We start from the raw sequence: 20956 nt of genomic DNA, 5'->3' as shown, positions 1-20956 counted from the left end.
AGACCTGGGTTTGATTCCTGGGTTGGGAAGATCCCCTCGAGAAGGAAAAGGCTACCCACTCCATATTCTGGCCTGGAGAATTCCATGGACTGTATAGTCCATGGGGTCACAAAGAGTCAGACACGACTGAGCAACTTTCACTTTCACACTATATGAAAACAAGCTTGATTAAAGTCAAGCATGACTGTAATCCATGAGGTCAGTGGTGTCGTCACATCCATTTTTCAGACAATGGAGCAAAGGCACCCAAGAAAATGACACAGCATTTCCAAAGTGACGCAGAGGATCACTGGCACTCCCATCCTCCGAACTGGCGTGGCTTGGCTCCAGAGCCTGCACCCGTGGCCATGAGGCACCATGGCTCTTCTCATGAACCAGAAAGGTCCCAACCCTTACCTTTCTGTCTGTGCCACTGGTGATGATCTGGAACTCCTCCGGGTGGTAACAGACACACTGGAATAAGGTGTTAGCCAGGATCATCTGATTCCTCCTAAGACGCCTGAAAAACAAATCCGAAAGCTGTGAAATCACTATTCTCTTCTAGAGAAATCTTATTTACCAGTAGAGCCTGGCCTGTGACATGGCCACCCAGCCATCTGGTCTATGGAAGGAGAATAGATATTTACACATTTCTTGGGGAGTTGTATTATTGTTATTTAGTCATTCAGTTCAGTTCAGTTTAGTCGCTCAGTAATATCCGACTCTTTGTGACCCCATGAATCGCAGCACGCCAGGCCTCCCTGTCCATCACCAACTCCCGCAGTTCACTGAGACCCACATCCATCGAGTCGGTGATGCCATCCAGCCATCTCATCCTCTGTCATACCCTTCTCCTCCTGCCCCCAATCCCTCCCAGCATCAGAGACTTTTCCAATAAGTCAACTCTTTGCATGAGGTGGCCACAGTACTGGAGTTTTAGCTTTAGCATCATTCCTTCCAAAGAACACCCAGGGCTGATCTCCTTCAGAATGGACTGGTTGGATCTCCTTGCAGTCCAAGGGACTCTCAAGAGTCTTCTCCAACACCACAGTTTCAAAGCATCAATTCTTCAGCGCTCAGCTTTCTTCACAGTCCAACTCTCACATCCATACATGACCACTGGAAAAACCATAGCCTTGACTAGACGGACCTTTGTTAGCAAAGTAATGTCTCTGCTTTTTGTTATGCTGTGTAGGTTGGTCATAACTTTCCTTCCAAGGAGTAAGCGTCTTTTAATTTCATGGCTGCAGTCACCATCTGCAGTGATTTTGGAGCCCAAAAAAATAAAGTCTGACACTGTTTCCACTGTTTCCCCATCTATTTCCCATGAAGTGATGTCATTAAGTCATGTCAAACTCCTTGCAACCCCATGGACCATAGTCCGCCAGGCTCCTCTGTTCATGGGATTCTCCAGGCAAGAACTGAAGTGGGTTGCCATTTCCTTCTCTGGGAGATCTTCCTGACCCAGGGATCGAACCAGTGTTTCCTGCTTGGAAGGCGGATCCTTTACACTGAGCCAGGGAGTTGCATTAGTGTAAGTTAAACCATGTTTTGCTTTGTGTATCTAGAGAGCTACTTCCCTATCCATCTAGAAACTTCTAAGGTCCAGCTGTTCCTGGAAGCTCTGCCCTTTCCACTGGTATCTGTGAACCCTCAACAGTCATGGAGATGAATGGCTTCTGAGATGCACCCCTTTCCTGTTACCCAGAGGCAGGTTTCTGTCCTTTGTTTGAGTTTTCCTGGAGTTCAATAGCTGGGACTGCATTCTGCATCAGTGGTCCTCCCCATCACTGGTACCTACACCAGGTCCCAGATGATGCAGGTGCCGTCCGTGCTGGCTGTGACGCACTCCTCATTACTCTTCTTCACCCGGATGCAGGACACGGAGGACTTGTGCTCCTTCAGTGCCTCCTCCAGCTTCTGGGTCTGATGGCCTATGTGCCACACCCTCACCTGAAAGCCACAAAGCACAGGCTCTCAGTTCCAACTTGGGACTTTCTGATGAAAAACAGATCCCAAGAGTGTTCTCACCTCCTGGGCCTGATTTGTTTTTCTAATTCCCTGTTCTCATCTTGGTTGAGTGGGGTGGGGATATCAAGTTGCAGGGCGGGAATATTCTTTCATGGAGCCAGGAAGACGCCTACCAGGAGCCTACATCCATTTTTACTTTTAGGGCTGAGAAATTTACCAGGCCCCCGCTGCTAAAACCAGTAAAGCAAGGGCTGCTGCTGAACTGAGTGAAATAATAATGTCTGCTCGTTTCTGCTGAGCACTGCTATCAAATTTCTGGTGCCATCAGGGAATCTCTTGGGTACCCAGGGCCATATTTAAACTTTCACATAAGCTGCTCAGTTTCAATCGTTTAAAATCAGTGGTTCTCAACCCCATCAAAGTCAATACCCACTTTCAATAACAAATATTGTCTGACACCCCTCTGTCAACTTGAAATGAAATGCAGAGGTGATACAACTACCTACACACAAAATTTCATAACTGATGCCCTAACTGTAATAAAAAAAGGGTAAGTAAAAAGGAAAGTTATTTGGTTATAACAGTGGGTCCTGTAATGGATAAACATGCTGTCACAGCTAGACTAGAAAACGTTATCATGTAGTCAGATGCTCACAGTCAGATGCTTCCTATAATGAATGTGTTGGACTTAGGAAAAACAAGGAAAGCAGAAATCATTTTGTGTAAGTGATACAAGAAAATGAAAGAGCCATAGTCTAGTTGAACATGAAATGGAAAACTAGGGTCTTCACAACTCAGGTAGTGGCCATTTACCAATGCAAATGGAAGTAAAATACTCAAGTGTATCTTAGCAACCATTGCATTCAGACCAGTACACACCTGTGGACCAGCAGCCCTGGCCTCCCATACCTAAAAAGACCTTAAAGACTATGTCTCTTGGAAGGAAAGGTCTTTAGTAGCCAATGGAAATGGGAGGGGGGACTGTGAAAAGATTGCTAACCAGGGTCAGGGGCAACCAATTTGTAATGTGTAAGTTCCTCCAGTAGCCCTCCTCAGCCACGCGGGTGCATATGTGTGTGCTCAGTCATGTCTGACTCTGCCACCCCATGGACTACAGCCCACTGGGCTCCTCTGTCCATGGGATTCTCTAGGCAAGAATACTAGAGTGGCTTGCCATTCCCTTCTCCAGGGGATCTTCCCAACCCAGGACTCGAACCCATGTCTCCTGCATTGGCAGGCAGATTCTTTACCACTGAGCCACCTGGGAAGCCCTCCTCAGCAAGGCAGATGCCCCCAAAGGCTGAGGGAGCAAGCAAGGATGCTGCGGGTGTTAGCAACAGCTAGGCTGCAGGAATGACGGAAGGGAATGGAGCTGCAAGGGTCCAGAGAGGAGGGAGATGGCTCAGGGCTGGGCAGGTCTGTGGAGCATCTGCAAGGTCTTGTCTAGAAGATGTGCTCTGACCATGAAAGGCACACCAGGCTCTGAAGACAGTGCAAAATAAAGGGTGTAAAGTATCTCATTAATATCAGAATTGCTATCTTCACGTCACAGTTTACTTTTACAGGACACTGAATCACAGAGAGGTTAAAGCACACAGCCCAGGTCACACAGCTTGGAAGTGGTGGGAGTGAAATTTGAGAAAATTGAGTGTGACTCCAGAACTAAAACACTCAGACACTAACTGGTTTGGTCTGATCTCTGCCAGAGGCTATATGAAGATGCTGTCTCTTTCTTCTCCTTAGGTCATTCCTATGATAGCATGGAGAAAGGAAAGGAAAATGTAATGTCCTATGTTGAGAGAAGGAAGGCTTTGGGATGGAAAAAAAACCTGGGGAGTAGAAGGAAGGGAGATACTGAGATGTATGAAAAGACATTTTAGGCTCCTTGAAATGATGCAAGAAAATGATTGAGTGTAATAATTTTAAAATGATGGTCAAAGTGTATGGGTAGATTAAAGAATTGAGTCCAAAAATGGCATTTCCTTTAAAAGACAAGATAAAGACAATTTAGAAATGGCAACCCACTCCAGTACTCTTGTCTGGAAAATCCCATGGACCGAGGAGCCTGGTAGGCTACAACCCATGGGGTCGCAAAGAGTCAGACACGACTGAGCAACTTCACTATGGTTTTTGAAGGGGAAAAAAAGGTATTCCAAACCTCTGGCAAAACACCAACTTGGTCCCTAGCTCGATTCTATATAGAATGCTTTCATGTCCGTATCCTAAATGTCCTTTCTGGGAACAAATATATTGATATGTGTATTTATACTATTAGAACTTTAATGTATGATGGACTTCAGAGTTTCATCAAAACCTTAATTTGGTCTTGCCTGACTCCTAGTACAGATGAAAAAAATCAAATTAGTGGCCTGTTATGGGGCAGTTGAAAGATTGAAGGCAGAAGGAGAAGAGGGCAACAGAGGATGATATGGTTGGATAGCATCACCGATTCAATGGACATGAACTTGGGCAAACTCCAGGAGATGGTGAGGGACAGGAAAGCCTAGAGTGCTGCAATCCATGGGGTCACGAAGAATCAGACACGATTTTCTGACTGAAGAACTATAACAAATGGGGCATTTGCTCTGAATATGTGACTATTTTTAAAAGATTCAGCCCTGGAGAACAGTACCTCCCCTTCTCCTCCGCCGCTGATGACCCTTTTACAGTCGCTGGTGGTGGCGATGGCGGTCACGCCAATCCTGTGTGCATTGTTAATAACGTACATCAGTCGGCCTGTCTCCGGGGCAAAGGCTCGGATTCTACCATCGTCCCACGCTGGCATGAAAGGGAAAGAGAAGGCAGGCAGGATGAGCATACTCTAAATCCTAAGTGAGAGACAGGATGTGAGGGGACAGCGGTGGTGATAGAGGGAAGAGGCCAGTCCCCCACCCACTGCCAGGAATCACAGCCCCCTTTTCCCTGATTCCCCAAACTGGTCACACCTCCCAAAGGAAATGAACGGCTCGCCTTAGCTAAGCCTGCCTCCTGGTATACCCCAACCCAGGAGACATTAGTTGGGGAGGCCATCCCCCACCTCTCCCATGAGCTGTAAAACTTGCACAGTCAACTAGATGGTTGATATTGCAACTGGGATGTCAACCAGGGATCAGAAGTCAGCTTCCAGAAGAGTTCTGTTTAAAAGCATGTCAGCCCTGCGGACTTCCCTGGCCGTCTAGTGGTTAAGGCTTTGCCTCCCAGTGCAGGGGGTGCAGGTTCAATCCCTCATTGTGGAGCTAACATCAAGATCCCACATGCCTCCCAGCCAAAAACCAAAACATAAAACAGAAGCAATATTGTAACAAATTCAATAAAGACTTTAAAAATGGCCCACATCAAAAAAAAAAAAAAAAAAAGTCTTAAAAAGGAAAAAAACCTTTGAGTACTAGAAATGGCATAGTCTTACAAATTAAAGAATTTCCTGGCTTCTGTGTTGAGAGCAGATCGTGGAAGAAAGGTGACAGGTGAGGGCAGAAGCAAGGAGTCCTGGTAGGAAGCTACCAGAATAATCTAGGAGAGAGATGGTGGTAGTGACTGAGATGAGGGTGGAGATGACAAGATGCATGAAATCTTGGATATACTCTGAAGAAGGAGCCATTGGAGCAGGAGAAATGGGGTTTTGGTATAAGACAAAAAGAGAAGTGATGATGATGCCAAGATTTTTGACCCCAGGATTTGTTAGCTCTAAGTGTAATGCAAACCAAGAGCTCCTGGGGACCACTATGTGGAGAAAACATGCCCCAAGGTAGAAGCAGCACAAGGAGACAAAGCCAAGAAGAGAGGGCAGTGAGATGGTTCCTGATATCATCGTTTTATATTATTATAACGATTGTTTCGGCTGCATCCAGGCACATGCAATCTTAGTTCCCTGACCAGGGAACTTCTGCAGTGTCTTCTGCAGTGGAAATATGTAGTCCTAACAGCTGGGCTTCCAGAGAATTCCCCTGATATCACCATTTTAATACCTGCCGCTAAACTCCGGGAGTTGGTGATGGACAGGGAGGCCTGGCGTGCTGCAATTCATGGGGTTGCAGAGTCGGACACGACTGAGTGACTGAACTGAGCTGAAAGACTCACTTTTCATTGATGTGAACCAGTAATTCACTTTTGACCGTTGGGGAAATTTATACATGGATTGAACATAGATGATATTAAGAAATTATTATTTTATAGGCAAATATCTTCAGAGATGCATACTGAAGTCTTCAGAAATAGAATATCATGGTGTCTATAATTCATGTTAAAATATTTTGGCACGATATAATCAACTGAATTAAAAATAAATTCCCTTGGAGCTATAACTTAAAGTCAGGTTTTTAATCTCTTGAGCAACAAAAAAGGGTTCTCACACAAGAATCCTGGACTCGCTAAGGCCTCAAATCCACCCTGTGAGGTGAAAACTGAATTTTCCTGGCCAGAGAGAAAGCAACATGCTATATGAAGCAATGTGGGGGAAGAGAAATTGCTGTTTGGTAATTCCTAGCTCAGAAAGAATCCTAGCTGGAAGGGAATTCCAAAAACAGGCTAGATGAAAAGCAAGTGGACCGTGGGAGGCCACGCCAGTTCATCCTCACACGGAGCCTGGTAGGAAAAGACTAGCAAGAACCAAAGCCACAGCCGGAACCGGAAGTCAAACCTGGTACTCCGACCTTACCGGAAATGATGCTCTTGCCGTCCCGCATGAAATCGATGCCATGGCAGGTCATATTGGGCACGGTGATCCGCAGCAGCTCCCTGTTGGTCAGCGTGTGCCACACTCGGATGTCCTTCTTGGCGCAGGTGGCGAAGAGCTCAGCGGTGCCGCTGCAGAGAAGCCACCAGGGGAGTGAGACATGCAGCTGCACAAGACGCACAGTGTTTCTCAGATGCAGGTTTGACGCTAAAACGGGCTTCTTGAGGATGTAGGGAAGGATGCTTTTTGAAAGTGTTAATTGCACAGTTGTGTCCGACTCTTTGCAACCCCATGGACTGTAGCCCGCCAGGTTAATCTGCCTATGGGATTATCCAGGCAAGAATACTGGAGTGGGTTGCCATTTCCTTCTCCACAGGATCTTCCCAATCCAGGGATCGAACCCGGGTCTCCCACATTGCAGGCAGATTCTTTACCATCTGAGCCACCAGGGAAGCCACCAGGATGCTTTTAGATGCCTATTGTCTCAGGCTTAATGGCCTTACAGATTCCTTGTGCAGAATGGCATTTGATGGGGAGTTCCTTGGTGGCCCAGTTACTAGGACTGGGAGCTTTCACTGCTGGGGGCCCAGGTTCAGTCCCTGGCTGGGGAACTAAGATCCCACAAGGCGCACTGCTTGGCCACAATTAGTAAATAAAATACCACATTTTGGAGCAGTGAAATCGTCACACAAACCTTCTCACAAATAACAATTATAAAACCCAGATAAAATGAACACAATAACAAGGCTGCCAAATCCCGAAGACACTGAAAATATTTTAAAATAGAAATCAAGAAGAGCTTGCTCTTGTGAAAGTGTAACTGGGGGACTTTCCTGGTGGTTCAGTGGCTAAGACTCCATACTCCAAATGCAGGGGGCCTGGGTTCAGTCCTTGGTCAGGGGACTAGATCCCACATGTCGCAACTAAAAAAAAAAGAAAAATCCTGAACGCAGCAACAAAGATCAACTAAGACCTGGCACAGCCAAAAAAACAAATAAATACCTTTTTTTTAAGTGCAACTAGAAAGGGTTAAGAATCATTACTGTGCGATTTTCTAACCAGAGATGCCCCAAACTCCCTAGGTATGGTGACCACAGAAAAAAAGTAGCAGAAAAATCACAGCCTCACTGACTAAAGGTGCCGGCCATCAGAGTAAGGGGCTGGAAAATTCATCTGGAATTTAAAGGGAAAACCCTGGCAGCAAGAGAATCATAAGAGGAAGACCTGAATTCTGATTATTAAAAACTGCCCCAATTCCTGTGTGCCAGTTGAATTCTACACATGGGGGGTGCAGGAAACCTCGAGAGGAAAAAAAAACAAAAACAAAAAACAGGAGGCAGAGACCAGAGAGGACACTACTTTTCTTTTTCAAATTCTATTTTTTTCTTTCTTTTTAAAAAATTTTAAGATTCTCTTTTTGAGGTCAGCACTATATGGATGAATCTGAGAGCTTTTTTAACTGACTACATTAACCAACTGTGCTTAGTTTGGGTGGCTGAAAGCTGAACCTTAGAGACTTAAAGTGACTGCTAGGATGTTTCTTTAGGGGGATATAAAATGTTCTAAAATTGATTATGATAATGGTTGCAAAACTCTGTAAATATACCCCTAAGAAAGCCATTGAATTGTATAGAGGGTGAATTTTATGATATGTAAATTATATTTCAATAGAGCTATTAAAAAAAAAAGAAAGGGGTACGAAACCTGATTAGATTAAAGACTGCATAGAAATTGAAAAGACATTTAAAAACTTACCCTTACAGAAGACACCAGGACCAAATATTTTACAGATTGATTCTACCAAGCTCCTTAGAAAAAGAGAGGAAAAGTGACACAGAAAGGAAATGACCAGTTTTCAAATAAGAATTCGCCTGATGGGAGGCACCAGCCATTTTCACTTTTAGAAATAGGAGGGACCTAATCACAAAGGCTCAGGAAACCAAAACTACATTTGGTGACCTCAAGGACCAAGTTTTCAAAGAGCCTTGCTGCCTATACAACAATGATCTTGAGTTTTATAAATTCAAATGAATTACTGAAGAAGTTCAGAGCAAAAACTGTGACCAACTTTATGGGACAAATCTCGCCAAAGACAAATAGATTTCATAATCAAATAATGACAGACTCTGATGGCAGCTCTGTTTGACATTAAAACTGCTCATGGTTATATGTTTCACTGTCTTGTGAGAGATTTACCAATATATATAGCAACTAGGTTCAGAGGAACTCTTAATCTTATGGCCACTGCCATCAGGCAAGCCAAATCTGGAAGACACAAGAGGTGCAAACAAACGACCTGAAAGATGTTTGAAAAAAGGCATTACTAAGTTGTGCTCCAGACAGCAGTGGAAAACAGGAAAGTTTTTCCAGTCTGTTCACCCTTTCCATGATGAATTTACTAGAAAAGCCAACATTCCAAAGAGGCCCAAATTTGAATTATAAAATGAATGTAGCTGCTTGGTAAAAGCCAAAGAAAATCTATTAACATAATTCACTACAATAGAAAAATTCATGGAGAAAAAAATAATAATTTATTATTGTTAGGTAGTTAGAATAGCAAAAAGGAGTCCAAAAGGGTGGTGGCTAAAAGACAAAGAAAGGGAAAAGACCTTGAAAATAGAACAAAAGAAAATCCATGGACTGGAGTCAGAACTTCAGATGAAACAAACACACCCCCTTCTTGGCTAGCGCAATTGCACAGGGCAGGCTCAGCAGGGAGGAGACAAATGAATAAATGGAGGAAGCCAAGGATTGAGGCCTCTCCTTTGGGGTCGGCCCACCCTCACGCTTTGAAGATGTACTATCCTTTGCTTGCTGAATAAAACTCTGAGTTGTAACCAAGCTGTAACACTGGTCTGCTGTTCAAATCTTTGCTGTGGTGAGACACACCACACATAAACATAATGTAAATTACATTATGATTTATCATGATTGATTATGTTAGTAGGTGAAAAATGTGTTAATAAAATTAAATTTCCTTGCACATGGCATCAAATCTCTACATTCTTATCACTTTTTTACTCTTCTACTTACAATGGGAAGACAATGTCCTCAACAGATTCAAAGTGACAAGTTGTGATGAGAGTCTCTTTGAAATTAGTGAAATTGACACGATAAATGTGTGATTCTTCTGTTCCTACAAAGAACTGGTGTCCTTCCCCTCGAAGTGTGATAGAGGTGATTCCACCTTGTAACTGGATTTTCCTTTAAGGAGAAGCAAAAGGTGAAGAAGATTTACTCAATTGATGAGCATTTATTAACTGTCTGAAGCATTATAGAGGATACATATTAGGTATAAGAACCTGAGTCCTGCCTTCAAGGAGATCACACGGTTGGAAAGGCAGGAGTTAGAATATCAAGTGCCCATGGTCAGCAAAGGGGGAGGCCCACATGGTTTATGATAATCAAGGAAGTTTACAGTGAGATGTCCCTCTAAATGGGTGGTGGAACACAAGTAGGATTTAGATACAGGGAACATTCCAGGCAAATAAATGGGTAAAAATGACCATGGCCAAAAAACACTTCATTCACTCCATGTCTAACAAGTGGAATCTTTTCATTGGCAAAAACCACCATCTACTGTGTTTCCAGCTACTCATTTTAATAGCAAGATGAGATTTGTTTTAAACCAAATATCACTTTGTCCACATCATTTAGTTGCCGACTAAGCAAACCTCTCTCTAGAGGGTGTCTCCTCATCCAAACCCTGTGGGGTAACTTACTTGATAGGTTTGTAGCTGGGGCTTTTACAGAAGACCAGCAATCCATCTCCAGAGCCTACCAACAAACCCCCCATCTTCAGGCAACAGATAGCTGACACTCCCTAGAGGGAGAGAGAACATTAAGGGTAAAAAGCTAAATGGTTTCATCATTAGGAATCTATGCATCTCTATTTTTGCTTTGCAAATAAGATCAACTGTCCCATTTTTCTCAATTCCACATGTATCTATTAATACACGATTTTTGTTTTTCTGACTTAACTTTACTCTGTATGACACACATACACTATTGATACTATGTATAAAATAGACAACTTATGAGAACCTAGTATAGAGCTCAGGGAACTCAGTGCTCTGTGCTGACCCAAATAGGAAGGAAATCCAAACGAAAGGGCATATATGTATATGTATGTGTGCATGTATGCTCAGTGACTCTTTGTGGCTTCGTAGACTGCAACTTGCCAGATTCCTCTGTCCATGGAATTTTCCAGGCAAGAAATACTGGAGTGAGTTGCCATTTCCTCCTCCAGAGGAATCTTCCTGACCCACTGATTGAACCCATCTCTCCTACTTGGCAGGCAGATTTTTTACCACTGAGCAACCAGGGAAGCCCCCTTGCTCTACATATTGTAAGTTAATTATATTGGTTTGTCCATAAAGTTCATTTGGGGTTTTCTGTGAGATGTATGGAAAACCCAAATGAACTTTTTGGCCAACTGAATACTTCAATAAAAAACAAAAATCTAAATTAAAAAAAAAAGTTGGCTCTATGGTTAGAAAGATGAAGAATTACTTGATATTCAAACCAACTGTCTTGATATTCAAACAAATACCTCCAATCCCTTTGCCCTGAAAGAATGATATCTTTCCACTTGTGTAACGGGCATCTTGGAAACATTGCTTTATATTATGTAATTTACCTTTACACCTGAATTAAGCACTAAAGCATCCATGGGGGAAACTTAAGTGCCACAGGTTTGAAGAACACTGAGACAGTCAGCATCTTTTCTGGAGAAGCACTGACATTCCAAGTACTCAGCAAAAATATCCAGGTCAGAATTTTCACCCATGGAGCCTTTCAGAGTCAGAATTGGCAGGACTCTCAACCTTGCCCTCCTTCAGCCTGATCTGATTTGGTTTCATCTGTTGAATATATTGGAATCCCTCTCCTAAAAATCATTTGAAAAACACTGATTTGGCCTGTGCCTATGCTGCCGCTAAGTCGCTTCAGTTGTGTCCGACTCTGTGCGACCCCAGAGACGGCAGCCCACCAGGCTCCCCCATCCCTGGGATTCTCCAGGCAAGAACACTGGAGTAGGTCACCATTTCCTTCTCCAACGCATGAAAGTAAAAAAATAAAATGAAGTCGCTCAGTCGTGTCCTACTCCTAGCGACCCCATGGACTGCAGCCCACCAGGCCCCTCCGTCTATGGGATTTTCCAGGCAAGAGTACTGGAGTGGGTTGCCATTGCCTTCTCCTAGACTCTGCTTATTGCTAGACTCGACTCTACCTATACTGTAGCTTTCTCCCATTCTTAAAAGCTGAATAATAAGTGGTTATGTGACTTAGAAAACTCTTAACACCTTCCCAGGAACACGGTGCAATATTTCAAAGCTTCTTGGGACCATCAGCTAAGTGGAAAATTATCTAAGCTTGAACCATCTGTTCCATTATCAGACATGAGATAGATAGGTGCAGAACCTGAAAGAAGCTTTGAAATCCAAAGTTTAGTAGAAACAGCCCTGTAACTTTCTGGGGGCACTGGAAATAACAGCACTTATTCTGTCCAATTACCCTTTGATGGTAGGCTTTTTATTTTGGTTTGGAGATCAAAGTCTCTTATTGGACTTTTAACCTGAATTGTTAGGAATTCTGCAAATATAAACAATGAACAATTTCTACATCTTGCTCATGACTTAAAATGTCAGCTGAGGCTAAAGTTTAAGATCTAGTTATTAGATTAGAAAAAAATGACAGATAGTCTTGTAAATCAAAGAGCACATGTCACTTACACATGGCAACTGGACTGCCCAAATGCTGGAATGGATGTGATTACAAATCACAAAGCCACAGGCCTTGAGCTTTGAAGATGCAAAAAAAAAAAAAGTGTGATTCTGACCCCTAATTGAGGACACCTGGGATATCCTGAATATACACCAGTGATGAGGGTTTGATCGAACTAGTCAATGAACATTGCAAATTGCAGTGTGGCCTTGGGTGCACCATAGACGTGTTGTTTCTCCCCACAACCCTTGATGGAAGTCTGTGCTAACAGTGGCAGGAGGAAATCACTAGAAAACAGCAGGGCAAGCAGACTTTGATGGTCTCTACTTACCAGACTGAACTTGTCCTTTGCAGGCCCTGTGTCTGCCAGCAGCTTTGTCCTGGGGTTCATTTTTAAAATATCTCCAGTGGTGGTGCCAAGGTAGAAAAAGCTATCGTCATTAGCCATCTGGGGATGAGAGAGACAAGGAAACCTGAAGACCTGGTTTGCCCAGTTGATGCCCAGGAGCCCCTGATCAGGGAGGGGATGAGTTTTCTCTGAACCCTATGAAGACCTCCAAAAGTCCTTGAGGTGACTTCTGTCTCCTCAGACTCGAAGATGGGTAAGAACACCTTCAAGGGGAGCAGAATCAGGGCCAAATTCAGAACTGTATGAAACATCGGACTCCAATCAGCGTGAATTTCACTGAAATGGACTTGTGTCTGCTATTAGCATGCACTCCCTGAGGCATCTCCGAAGGGCTCCTAGGGTGAAGGTGTGCTCCTCCAGAGAGAATATGTATTTGCTTTATTTCCTATTTCCCAAAGTCTACATTCATAAAACGAGTGGAGAATGGGGTTATATGCATGAATATCTGAATCCACATTAAAGACACATGAATAATCCCTCTTTGTGGAGGAGACTGCATTTCAACAAGGAGTTTCATTGTTAGAAACTTTATTTCTTGTGCAGAAATAACATGAGTGGCAACAGGAGGTGCTGTGGGCCTTGAGCACCTCCTGGCTACCCTGCTTCCCACCAGGTGAGGCAGATTCCTGGGGTCTGATGGCAGTTCGGGTCCACTGAAACAGATTCCCCCAGAGCTGTGTCTAGGCAGCCTCTCCAGCTTCCCACGGGAGCTCCTGAAGTGAGACTCTCTCACCTGTGCCTCCCCAGGCAGTGCCCTCCATGTCCAGGGCTCCCCTCCCCACCCCCAGCCCAAAGAACATGTGCTTACACACATGCACACATACACACACACACACATACCCCTGTCTTGCTCAGTACTGTTAACAAGGACTTGTACTAATATTTACATAAAATAACAGAGTAATTCTTACTGAGATGCTCATGACTATTCTTTTCATCTGTCCTGTTTGGCACTCAGTTGGCCAGATCTTTCTGTTTGGGAGATCCAGTTCCCATACTCGAATTGTCCCGCTAGAGAAAAGAAACAATCAACTGGAGACCCATTTAATAAATCCTTCATCTCTTCTCTGTTTTCTGCAGTCTTTTGAAGGAGAAGCTGAAAGGAAGAGAACTAGGTATTTTTGAGGATTTGTTATGGCCTGGTGGTCTCCCCAAGATACAGTCGTCATTTGGATGCCGAAGTACTAGCATCTGCAGGCTTTCTCATTTGATTTGGTATAATGAATTCCTGAAGTTGGAATTGTCACAGAGAATCCAGTATAGATGGGTACCAAACCAGAAATCTTATTGAAGAGCAGTAACTTTTTCTTTCTGGGTTAGGAGGATCCCCTGGAGAAGGAAATGGCAACCCACTCCAGTATCCTTGCGTGGGAAATCTCATGGACAGAGGAGCCTAGTGGGCTACAGTCCATGGTATTGCAAAGAGTTGGACATGACTAAGTTACTGAGTGTGCACACACGCCCTGAGTGTGAGCACAGATTGTGGGCAGTGTGTTATCAGTAACAGGCAGACCAGAGGCAGAAATGGATTTAGCCAATCAGCAGAACTTTTTCAGTAGGAAGCACAGAATGATTAAATAAATGTATTTAAAAGGACTTCCAGCCAAAATAATTTTTACGTGCGTGCTAAAAACTCGCTCCTGTATTGGCAGGTAGGTTCTCTACCGATAGCATCAGCTGGGATTTTTCGTGTGAAAATTATGATGGAATCTCTTTTTTCAGGATGAAAACCACGTTCCCCATAATTGGAATGACTGTGTTTTCTTTGTAAGCGAATAGGGTGATTTACATGTTCTAGAAACCTTGACAGCAGACACGTACTTTCCAGCAGTGACAAACATCTCGTCGCGGCACTTGGAGAAGATGACTGTGGTGGCGTTCCCGACATTGAGGCCGGCTGCGGGGCTGCCACAGATGGCCTCTCTCTTGGCTATGCTCCAGACAACCACACTGCTCAGACGAAAGGACAAAGAGAATCAGGGGGAAACGGGCTTTCAAAATAAGAAATGGCTCTTTTAGCCATTCTAGAAGGAAAGAAATACAAGAGGTTACTCACAAAGAAATGAAAGAATTATATTGACCATCCCCCCAACCCCCAGACAGCTAAGTCTCTTACTAAAATAAAGAGATTTTTGAGACAGGCAGGGCATAAAAGTTTACCACTCATTTATCGCTTGTAAAAAATTCCCTTGGGGAAATACTCCAGCAAAAAAAAAAAAAATTGTTAATTAGAAGCAATAAAAGAGAATGACATAGGGATGTTTTCAAACTTCACCATGCCATGTAGCTGATTCAGCTGGAGGACTTGCCAAAGCAGGAAGTGCTAGGACCTGCCCCCAGACGTTCTGATTCAGTAGGTCTGGGGTGGAGTCTGAGAATCTGCTTTGCTAAAAAGTCTCTGGTGTGCTTTGGTCTGGGGACCACACTAAGAGCAGTTCTGTTGTAGCTCAGGGCTTCCCAGGTGGCTCAGTGGTAAAGAGCAGCAAATGCAGGAAACACAGAAGATGTAGGTTTGATACCTGAGTCGGGAAGATTCCCTGGAGTAGGAAGTGGCAACCCACTCCAGTATTCTTGTCTGGGAAATCCATGGACAGAGGAGCCTGGCAGGCCCCAGTCCTTGGGGCCACAAAAGAGTCAGACATGACTGAGCACACACACAAACATGTTGTAGCTTACCTTTGCATCTTTCTGGGTGTAATCATACAATTTAGTCCTAAATTGATAGTGCTTGGTTAATGATATCAAGAATGCAGGGGAGAGGGTATTACGTTAAACCCTGGAATCACTGCAGAGATGTGGATGGACCTAAAGATTGTCATACGGAGTGAAGTGAGTCAGAAAGAGAAAAATATTGTATAATATTGCTTATATTTGGAACCTAGAAAAATGGTAGAGACGAACTTATTTGCTAAGCAAAGCAGAAATAGAGTCGCAGATGTAGAGAATGAACTTCCGGTTACAAGCAGAGGTGGGATGGACTGGGAGACTGACGTTGAATATTTACACTGTTGTTGTTCAGTCTCTTAGTCGTGTCCGATTCTTTGCAACCCCATGGGGTGTAGCTTGCCAGGCTCCTCTGTGCTCCACCATCTCCCAGAGTTTGCTCAAATTCATGTCCATTGAGTCAGTCATGCTACCTAACGATCTCATCCTCTGCTGCTCCCTTCTACTTTGCCTTCAGTCTTTCCCAGCATCAGTCTTTCCACATACCCTGTGCTGTGCTAGCCTGCCAGGCTTCTCTGTCCATGGGGACTCTGCAGGCAAGAATACTGGAGTGGGTTGCCATGCCCTCCTCCAGGGATCCCACACTGCAGGCAGATTCTTTACTATCTGTGTCACCAGGGAAGCCCATGAATACTGAAGCGGGTAGCCTATCCCTTCTCCAGGGGATCTTCCCGACCCAAGAATCAAACCAGGGCATATATACACTGCTGCTAAGTCGCTTCAGTCGTGTCCGACTCTGTGCGACCCCACAGACGACAGCCCACCAGGCTCCGCCGTCCCTGGGATTCTCCAGGCAAGAACACTGGAGTGGGTTGCCTTTTCCTTCTCCAATGCATGAAAGTGAAAAGTGAAAGTGAAGTCGCTCAGTTGTGTCCGACTCTTAGCGACCCCATGGACTGTAGCCTACCAGGCTCCTCCATCCATGGGATTTTCCAGGCAAGAGTACTGGAGTGGGGTGCCATTGCCTTCTCCACTGCTATGTATGAAATAGATAACTAATGAGAACCTACTGTATTGCACAGGGACCTCTACTCAATGATCTTGTGGTGACCTAAATGGGAAGGAAATCCAAAAAAGAATGGGTATATGTCTCCATTTAACTGACTCACTTTGCTACACAGAAGGAACTAACACAGCAGGAATGGGGAGTGACTGCTAATGAGCACTGGTTTCTTTTTGAGGTTGAAAATGGTCTAAAATTGATTGTGGCAAAGCTTGCACAACACGACATGTAAACAATGTCTTGGGGAAGTATTTTGGCAAAAATGATTCCTCAGGAGATTTCAATGTGTACCCAAGATTGAGAACAACTACCGTAAGTTAAGAATAGCAATAGACTGCTGGACGCATTTCTGTTGAGGAAAAAAACAGTCAAATGGGGATGGGCCAGGGACATGTGACTACTTTGCTATATACTGAGAACTATCAATATATAACTACACATGAATATAAATTTCCATTGTAATTAAGCTTTGCAGCTCAAACAAGAAAATATCTGTAAAAGTGCACCGAAGTGTTAAGTCCTACACAAGCCTTGGGTGTTCCTTTAGCACTTACACAGGAATATGCACTGCATTGATTGTTCTTCCTAATATAATGCTTTGAAATACTTTTCCCCCAATTTCGTTTGTATGTATTCTCTCCCTACTAACCTTGACCGTGAGATCCTTGAGGTCAAAGATCATGCCTTAGGGAAGTTAAAAATGCCACCTCTGAAGTCACACTTCAGGGTTTGTCCCCCAGCTCTGCTACTTAGCAGCTGGTGACTCAAGTTCATCTGTCATATAGCCCCAAGAGCTCCACCTCGTGGAGTTGCCATGAGGCTTAAATGAGATAATGCAGTTAAGATGCTTGGCACACATCTGACCTGTAGTAAGTGCTCAAAAAAAAAAAAAACAAAAAAACAAACAGCTATGGTCGATGATGAAGATGATGATGACAAGGATGATGTCATCTTTTCCAGCAATGATTCTCGATTTAGCTGCAAATTAGGATCATATGGGAAATCTTTAGAACTCCTAAAACTGAGGCCAATTAATCAAAGTCTCTGAAGGTGGAGCCAACCACCAGTAATCTTCTAAAGCTCCCAGTTGATTTCAGTGCACTGCCAGGCTTGAGAATCAGTGTCTTATGGTATTTTCCTCACGGGCTTTTAAATTTTTTTCTTTTGATTCTTAGCATTTCAGAATATTTAATTTTCACTATTTTTGTTTGCAGTCTTTTCATACAGATGAAGTTTCATGTAAGTAGAATTCTTTATTCTGTGCTTTTTCTTAATATAGGGCATATAAATTTCCCAACCAATTGGGGAACTCTCTATAAGCACTTTAAGTCTTTAAAAATCTATAAATATTTTAAATTATCAATGGCCACTAAAAGTTAACATGTATTTTTTTAAATGACATTTCCCCCAGTTTTTGCTTGGTTCTACATATATATGCAGGTACTTTACTTTCATAGTTACATATTTTCTTTGTTATTTGTTTCTGTCTTTTCAGCTTAATTCGAACTCTTTCACCAAAAATTTATAATTTCCCAAATTCATATGAGCTTCATAAGCTTTTCACATCACACATGCTCAAATACAGACAGGCAAACAGAGAATGTTAGAAAGGGGACAGTTGTTAACACGTCTAGAAATATGCCTAGTAGAAAAGAAATAAGTGTGCTTAGTTCATTACCTTCCATCGTCTGGGCCTCCTAGTGATACCAAGTACATATCATTTGGTGAAAAGGCCAGAGCTTCAATTTTGCCCTTGTGAAGTGACAGCCGAGCCATCAGCTCCCTTTTCTTATAATCCCACAAAATGATATCTGCCTGGGGGCAAGAATACACTGTCAGACCATAGACAGGCTTTGAAAGGACCAGAGGAGAGAGCTACCTCTCTGTGTGAAAAAATAATCATTCATCACTTTTCTAGAAATTAGAGCACGTCTTCCGAACATGACAGCAACAAAACAGAAACAGGTGTAAGCGGGGACTTTTGTTTCTAGGTATTACCAGTCACAAGCTGCTGCACTGGGTATAAAGCCACCAGGTGCCTTTACTTTCAGCTTCACAGAGCGAAAATGAGTTCCAGGAGAGGCCAAGGGAAGAGGAGGCAGGGTGTACACAGGACAGTGCAGAGCTACTCTGAAGTGAGGCAGTTTTTCTTGGGAGGCGCCTCTGAATCAATACACGGTGGGTGGTGTTTTAATGTATTCACCTTAAAGCCCATGAATGTGACTTGTCCAGACGCAATGTAAAGTCCACTCTTGGAGATGGCCACACAGGAGACGTTGTTGCCATGACCGTGTAGGAAATTCTGTTCCTGAGTATTTATTGCCTGGATGAGGATGGTGCAACCCAGAGGGTAGACCAGATGCTCCTGGTCAGGATGGCATTTTAGACCAGTGGGGACATGTCCTGAAAGAGAGGTTGAAAATAATAAAAGTCGAGGGCAGAAGTGGCTAATTGTTTTTATTTAGACTGAGCATAAGGCTTTTAAAATAAGCCTTAGTTCAACTAAAATAAGTGTGTGTGTTTGGGGGTTGGGCAGTATTAGGTAATTTTACTCTACTGACAAGGCTGGTATAGAGTATATTCACTGCTAACGAAAGATTTTCAGGGCATCCGAGGTAGAAAAAAGTCTGGTTATAATATATACAGCATGAGTCCACTTTTATTAAAAAATTATGTCAATGTACATTTGAAAGGATCATACCAAAGTTTAACAGAGATATCTTTGGGACAAGTAATAATGGTTGATTTTTCCTTAGATTTCACTGTATTTTTCCACTTTTCTAAGCTCTTGTTCTTAAGTATGACTATGGATTTATCCCCTGTATTACTCTATATTCTCAGTGCATAGTATACTATTTACATGTGTGCGTGTGTGCTCAGTCGTGTCCGACTCTGCGACCTCATGGACTGTAGGCCTGCCAGGCTCCTCTGTCAGTGGGATTATCCAGGCAAGAATACTGGAGTGGGTTGCAATTTCTTCCTCCAGGGGATCTTCCCGACCCAGGATGGGACCCACATCTGGTGTCTCCTGCATTGACAGGCGTGTTCTTTACCACTGAGCCACCTGGGAAGCCCACCATACTACTTGGCATTCAGTAATTTTAGATAAATGCATATTTGACTGTATGAAAGAATATAAATTGTCACAAAACCAAGAAGGCAAAAACAATTCAATTTTATTGAATTTTAAAAGGCCAAGATAATTGGAGACACTGAGATATAACTGACAATACTCTCTGAGCGCTACAAAACAGTATTGAACAGTACTGAATTCAGTAGCAGGGCTCTCTACTGGTCACCAGTGTGATCCTTTGCCCTCATAGCAGGTCACTCACTTCCTTTACCAATGATCTGGTGACCAGCTCTAAAGATGGCCAGTACTAGGATGTACTAAGTGCTCAATTTCTATCAGAGACCGTTAACATAAAACAAAGAGAAGGCTCAAGAGCCAAGTCCTAGAATGTGCTAAAGCTTTAGTTATTGATTGTTCTGTGTCTACATTACTACAATTTTAAAGCTTTCAGGCATCACAATGCATTTTCTTTAAAAGTTTGCTTTTTCTAAAATGCAATCCATTGTTTGTTTTCATCCTTCTCAAAACCCAAACAGCATTTCCCCTCTTCATGTTCCAAACAGGAGGTGGTCATAAGTCAGATTCGAGCGGAACAACCAGGCCCCTCTGACCAAAGCACCTCCCCAGTCCAGCTCCCCGTGGTGTCCATCATGGTCTGAAATCCTCACCTTCCTTCTGGTTAGAAGACAAATCATCCCCTAAAGTGGTTGCTCAAAACACAAGTTCCCCACTCCCTCCAGCCCCTTCTCATTAGTACATCAGCTGGGATTTTAGAGGTTACTTGGTCCCAGGGACCTACACGTATTCTGTAATCCAATACTGAGGGGCAGACAGTTTTGCTGGCTGTGTGGGGCTTAGAGCCAGGGGAGAGCTGGCTAGTGGGAGAAGGGTTTCAGATCACACTTTTTTATCCTTATGGCCTAGTAAGGGGGCATTTGGTTCCTTTCAGATGTTGGCAAAACCCATCCCGAATCTTTAAGGTCCGGAGCGAGGACATGACTCTAAGATCTTTGGGGAGGAGAGGCTGTTTGGGTCCCCAGTGCTTGACTCATGCCAGTGTCCCAAGCTGCCTTCCAGGTGCCGCCTGGTGTCTCACTCTCCCTGGTTGCACCACATTGTCCCTGGGGTCCCTAAACCACCTAGCCCAGACACGTTCGAGGTCTCACCATTGAATCCGATCACGGCCTCAAGCTCCAGCTCCACTGCCTCAGCCACCTCATCCTTGGGCGAAGCTTGGGTCTCCATCATCTGGAGACTCCGCTCACTTTCCTCTCAGCCTACAGAGGTGCAGCGTCTTCTGGTCGTTATGGTAACGGACTTGCGCATGCGCGTCAGATCCACGGTCGCGCTGAAAGCCGGCCTACGGAGTCCGAGTCCTTTTGCCCTCGTGAAAATCAAGAG

The 20956-nt window shown here is 43.8% G+C and overlaps 1 protein-coding gene across 1 annotated transcript in view; it reads right to left on the bottom strand.

The window, feature by feature from the left end:
• CFAP52 (cilia and flagella associated protein 52) overlaps window positions 1-20956 on the bottom strand; it is a 25824-nt gene extending 4868 nt beyond the window's left edge. Inside the window, exons 1-12 of the mRNA XM_002695880.6 lie at window positions 20722-20956; window positions 18686-18885; window positions 18161-18297; window positions 14577-14705; window positions 13667-13766; window positions 12678-12794; window positions 10345-10445; window positions 9656-9826; window positions 6605-6753; window positions 4583-4728; window positions 1781-1932; window positions 397-499 (exon numbers count right to left, since the gene is read on the bottom strand). Coding sequence (XP_002695926.1) covers window positions 397-499; window positions 1781-1932; window positions 4583-4728; window positions 6605-6753; window positions 9656-9826; window positions 10345-10445; window positions 12678-12794; window positions 13667-13766; window positions 14577-14705; window positions 18161-18297; window positions 18686-18885; window positions 20722-20803 — 1587 coding nt within the window. The 5' untranslated portion in view covers window positions 20804-20956. The remainder of the gene's footprint in view (window positions 1-396; window positions 500-1780; window positions 1933-4582; window positions 4729-6604; window positions 6754-9655; window positions 9827-10344; window positions 10446-12677; window positions 12795-13666; window positions 13767-14576; window positions 14706-18160; window positions 18298-18685; window positions 18886-20721) is intronic.

The sequence above is a fragment of the Bos taurus genome, chromosome 19 (genome assembly GCF_002263795.3).
Source record: "Bos taurus isolate L1 Dominette 01449 registration number 42190680 breed Hereford chromosome 19, ARS-UCD2.0, whole genome shotgun sequence".
NCBI classification, from domain to species: domain Eukaryota; kingdom Metazoa; phylum Chordata; class Mammalia; order Artiodactyla; family Bovidae; genus Bos; species Bos taurus.
This window is presented reverse-complemented; position numbering and strand designations above follow the sequence as displayed.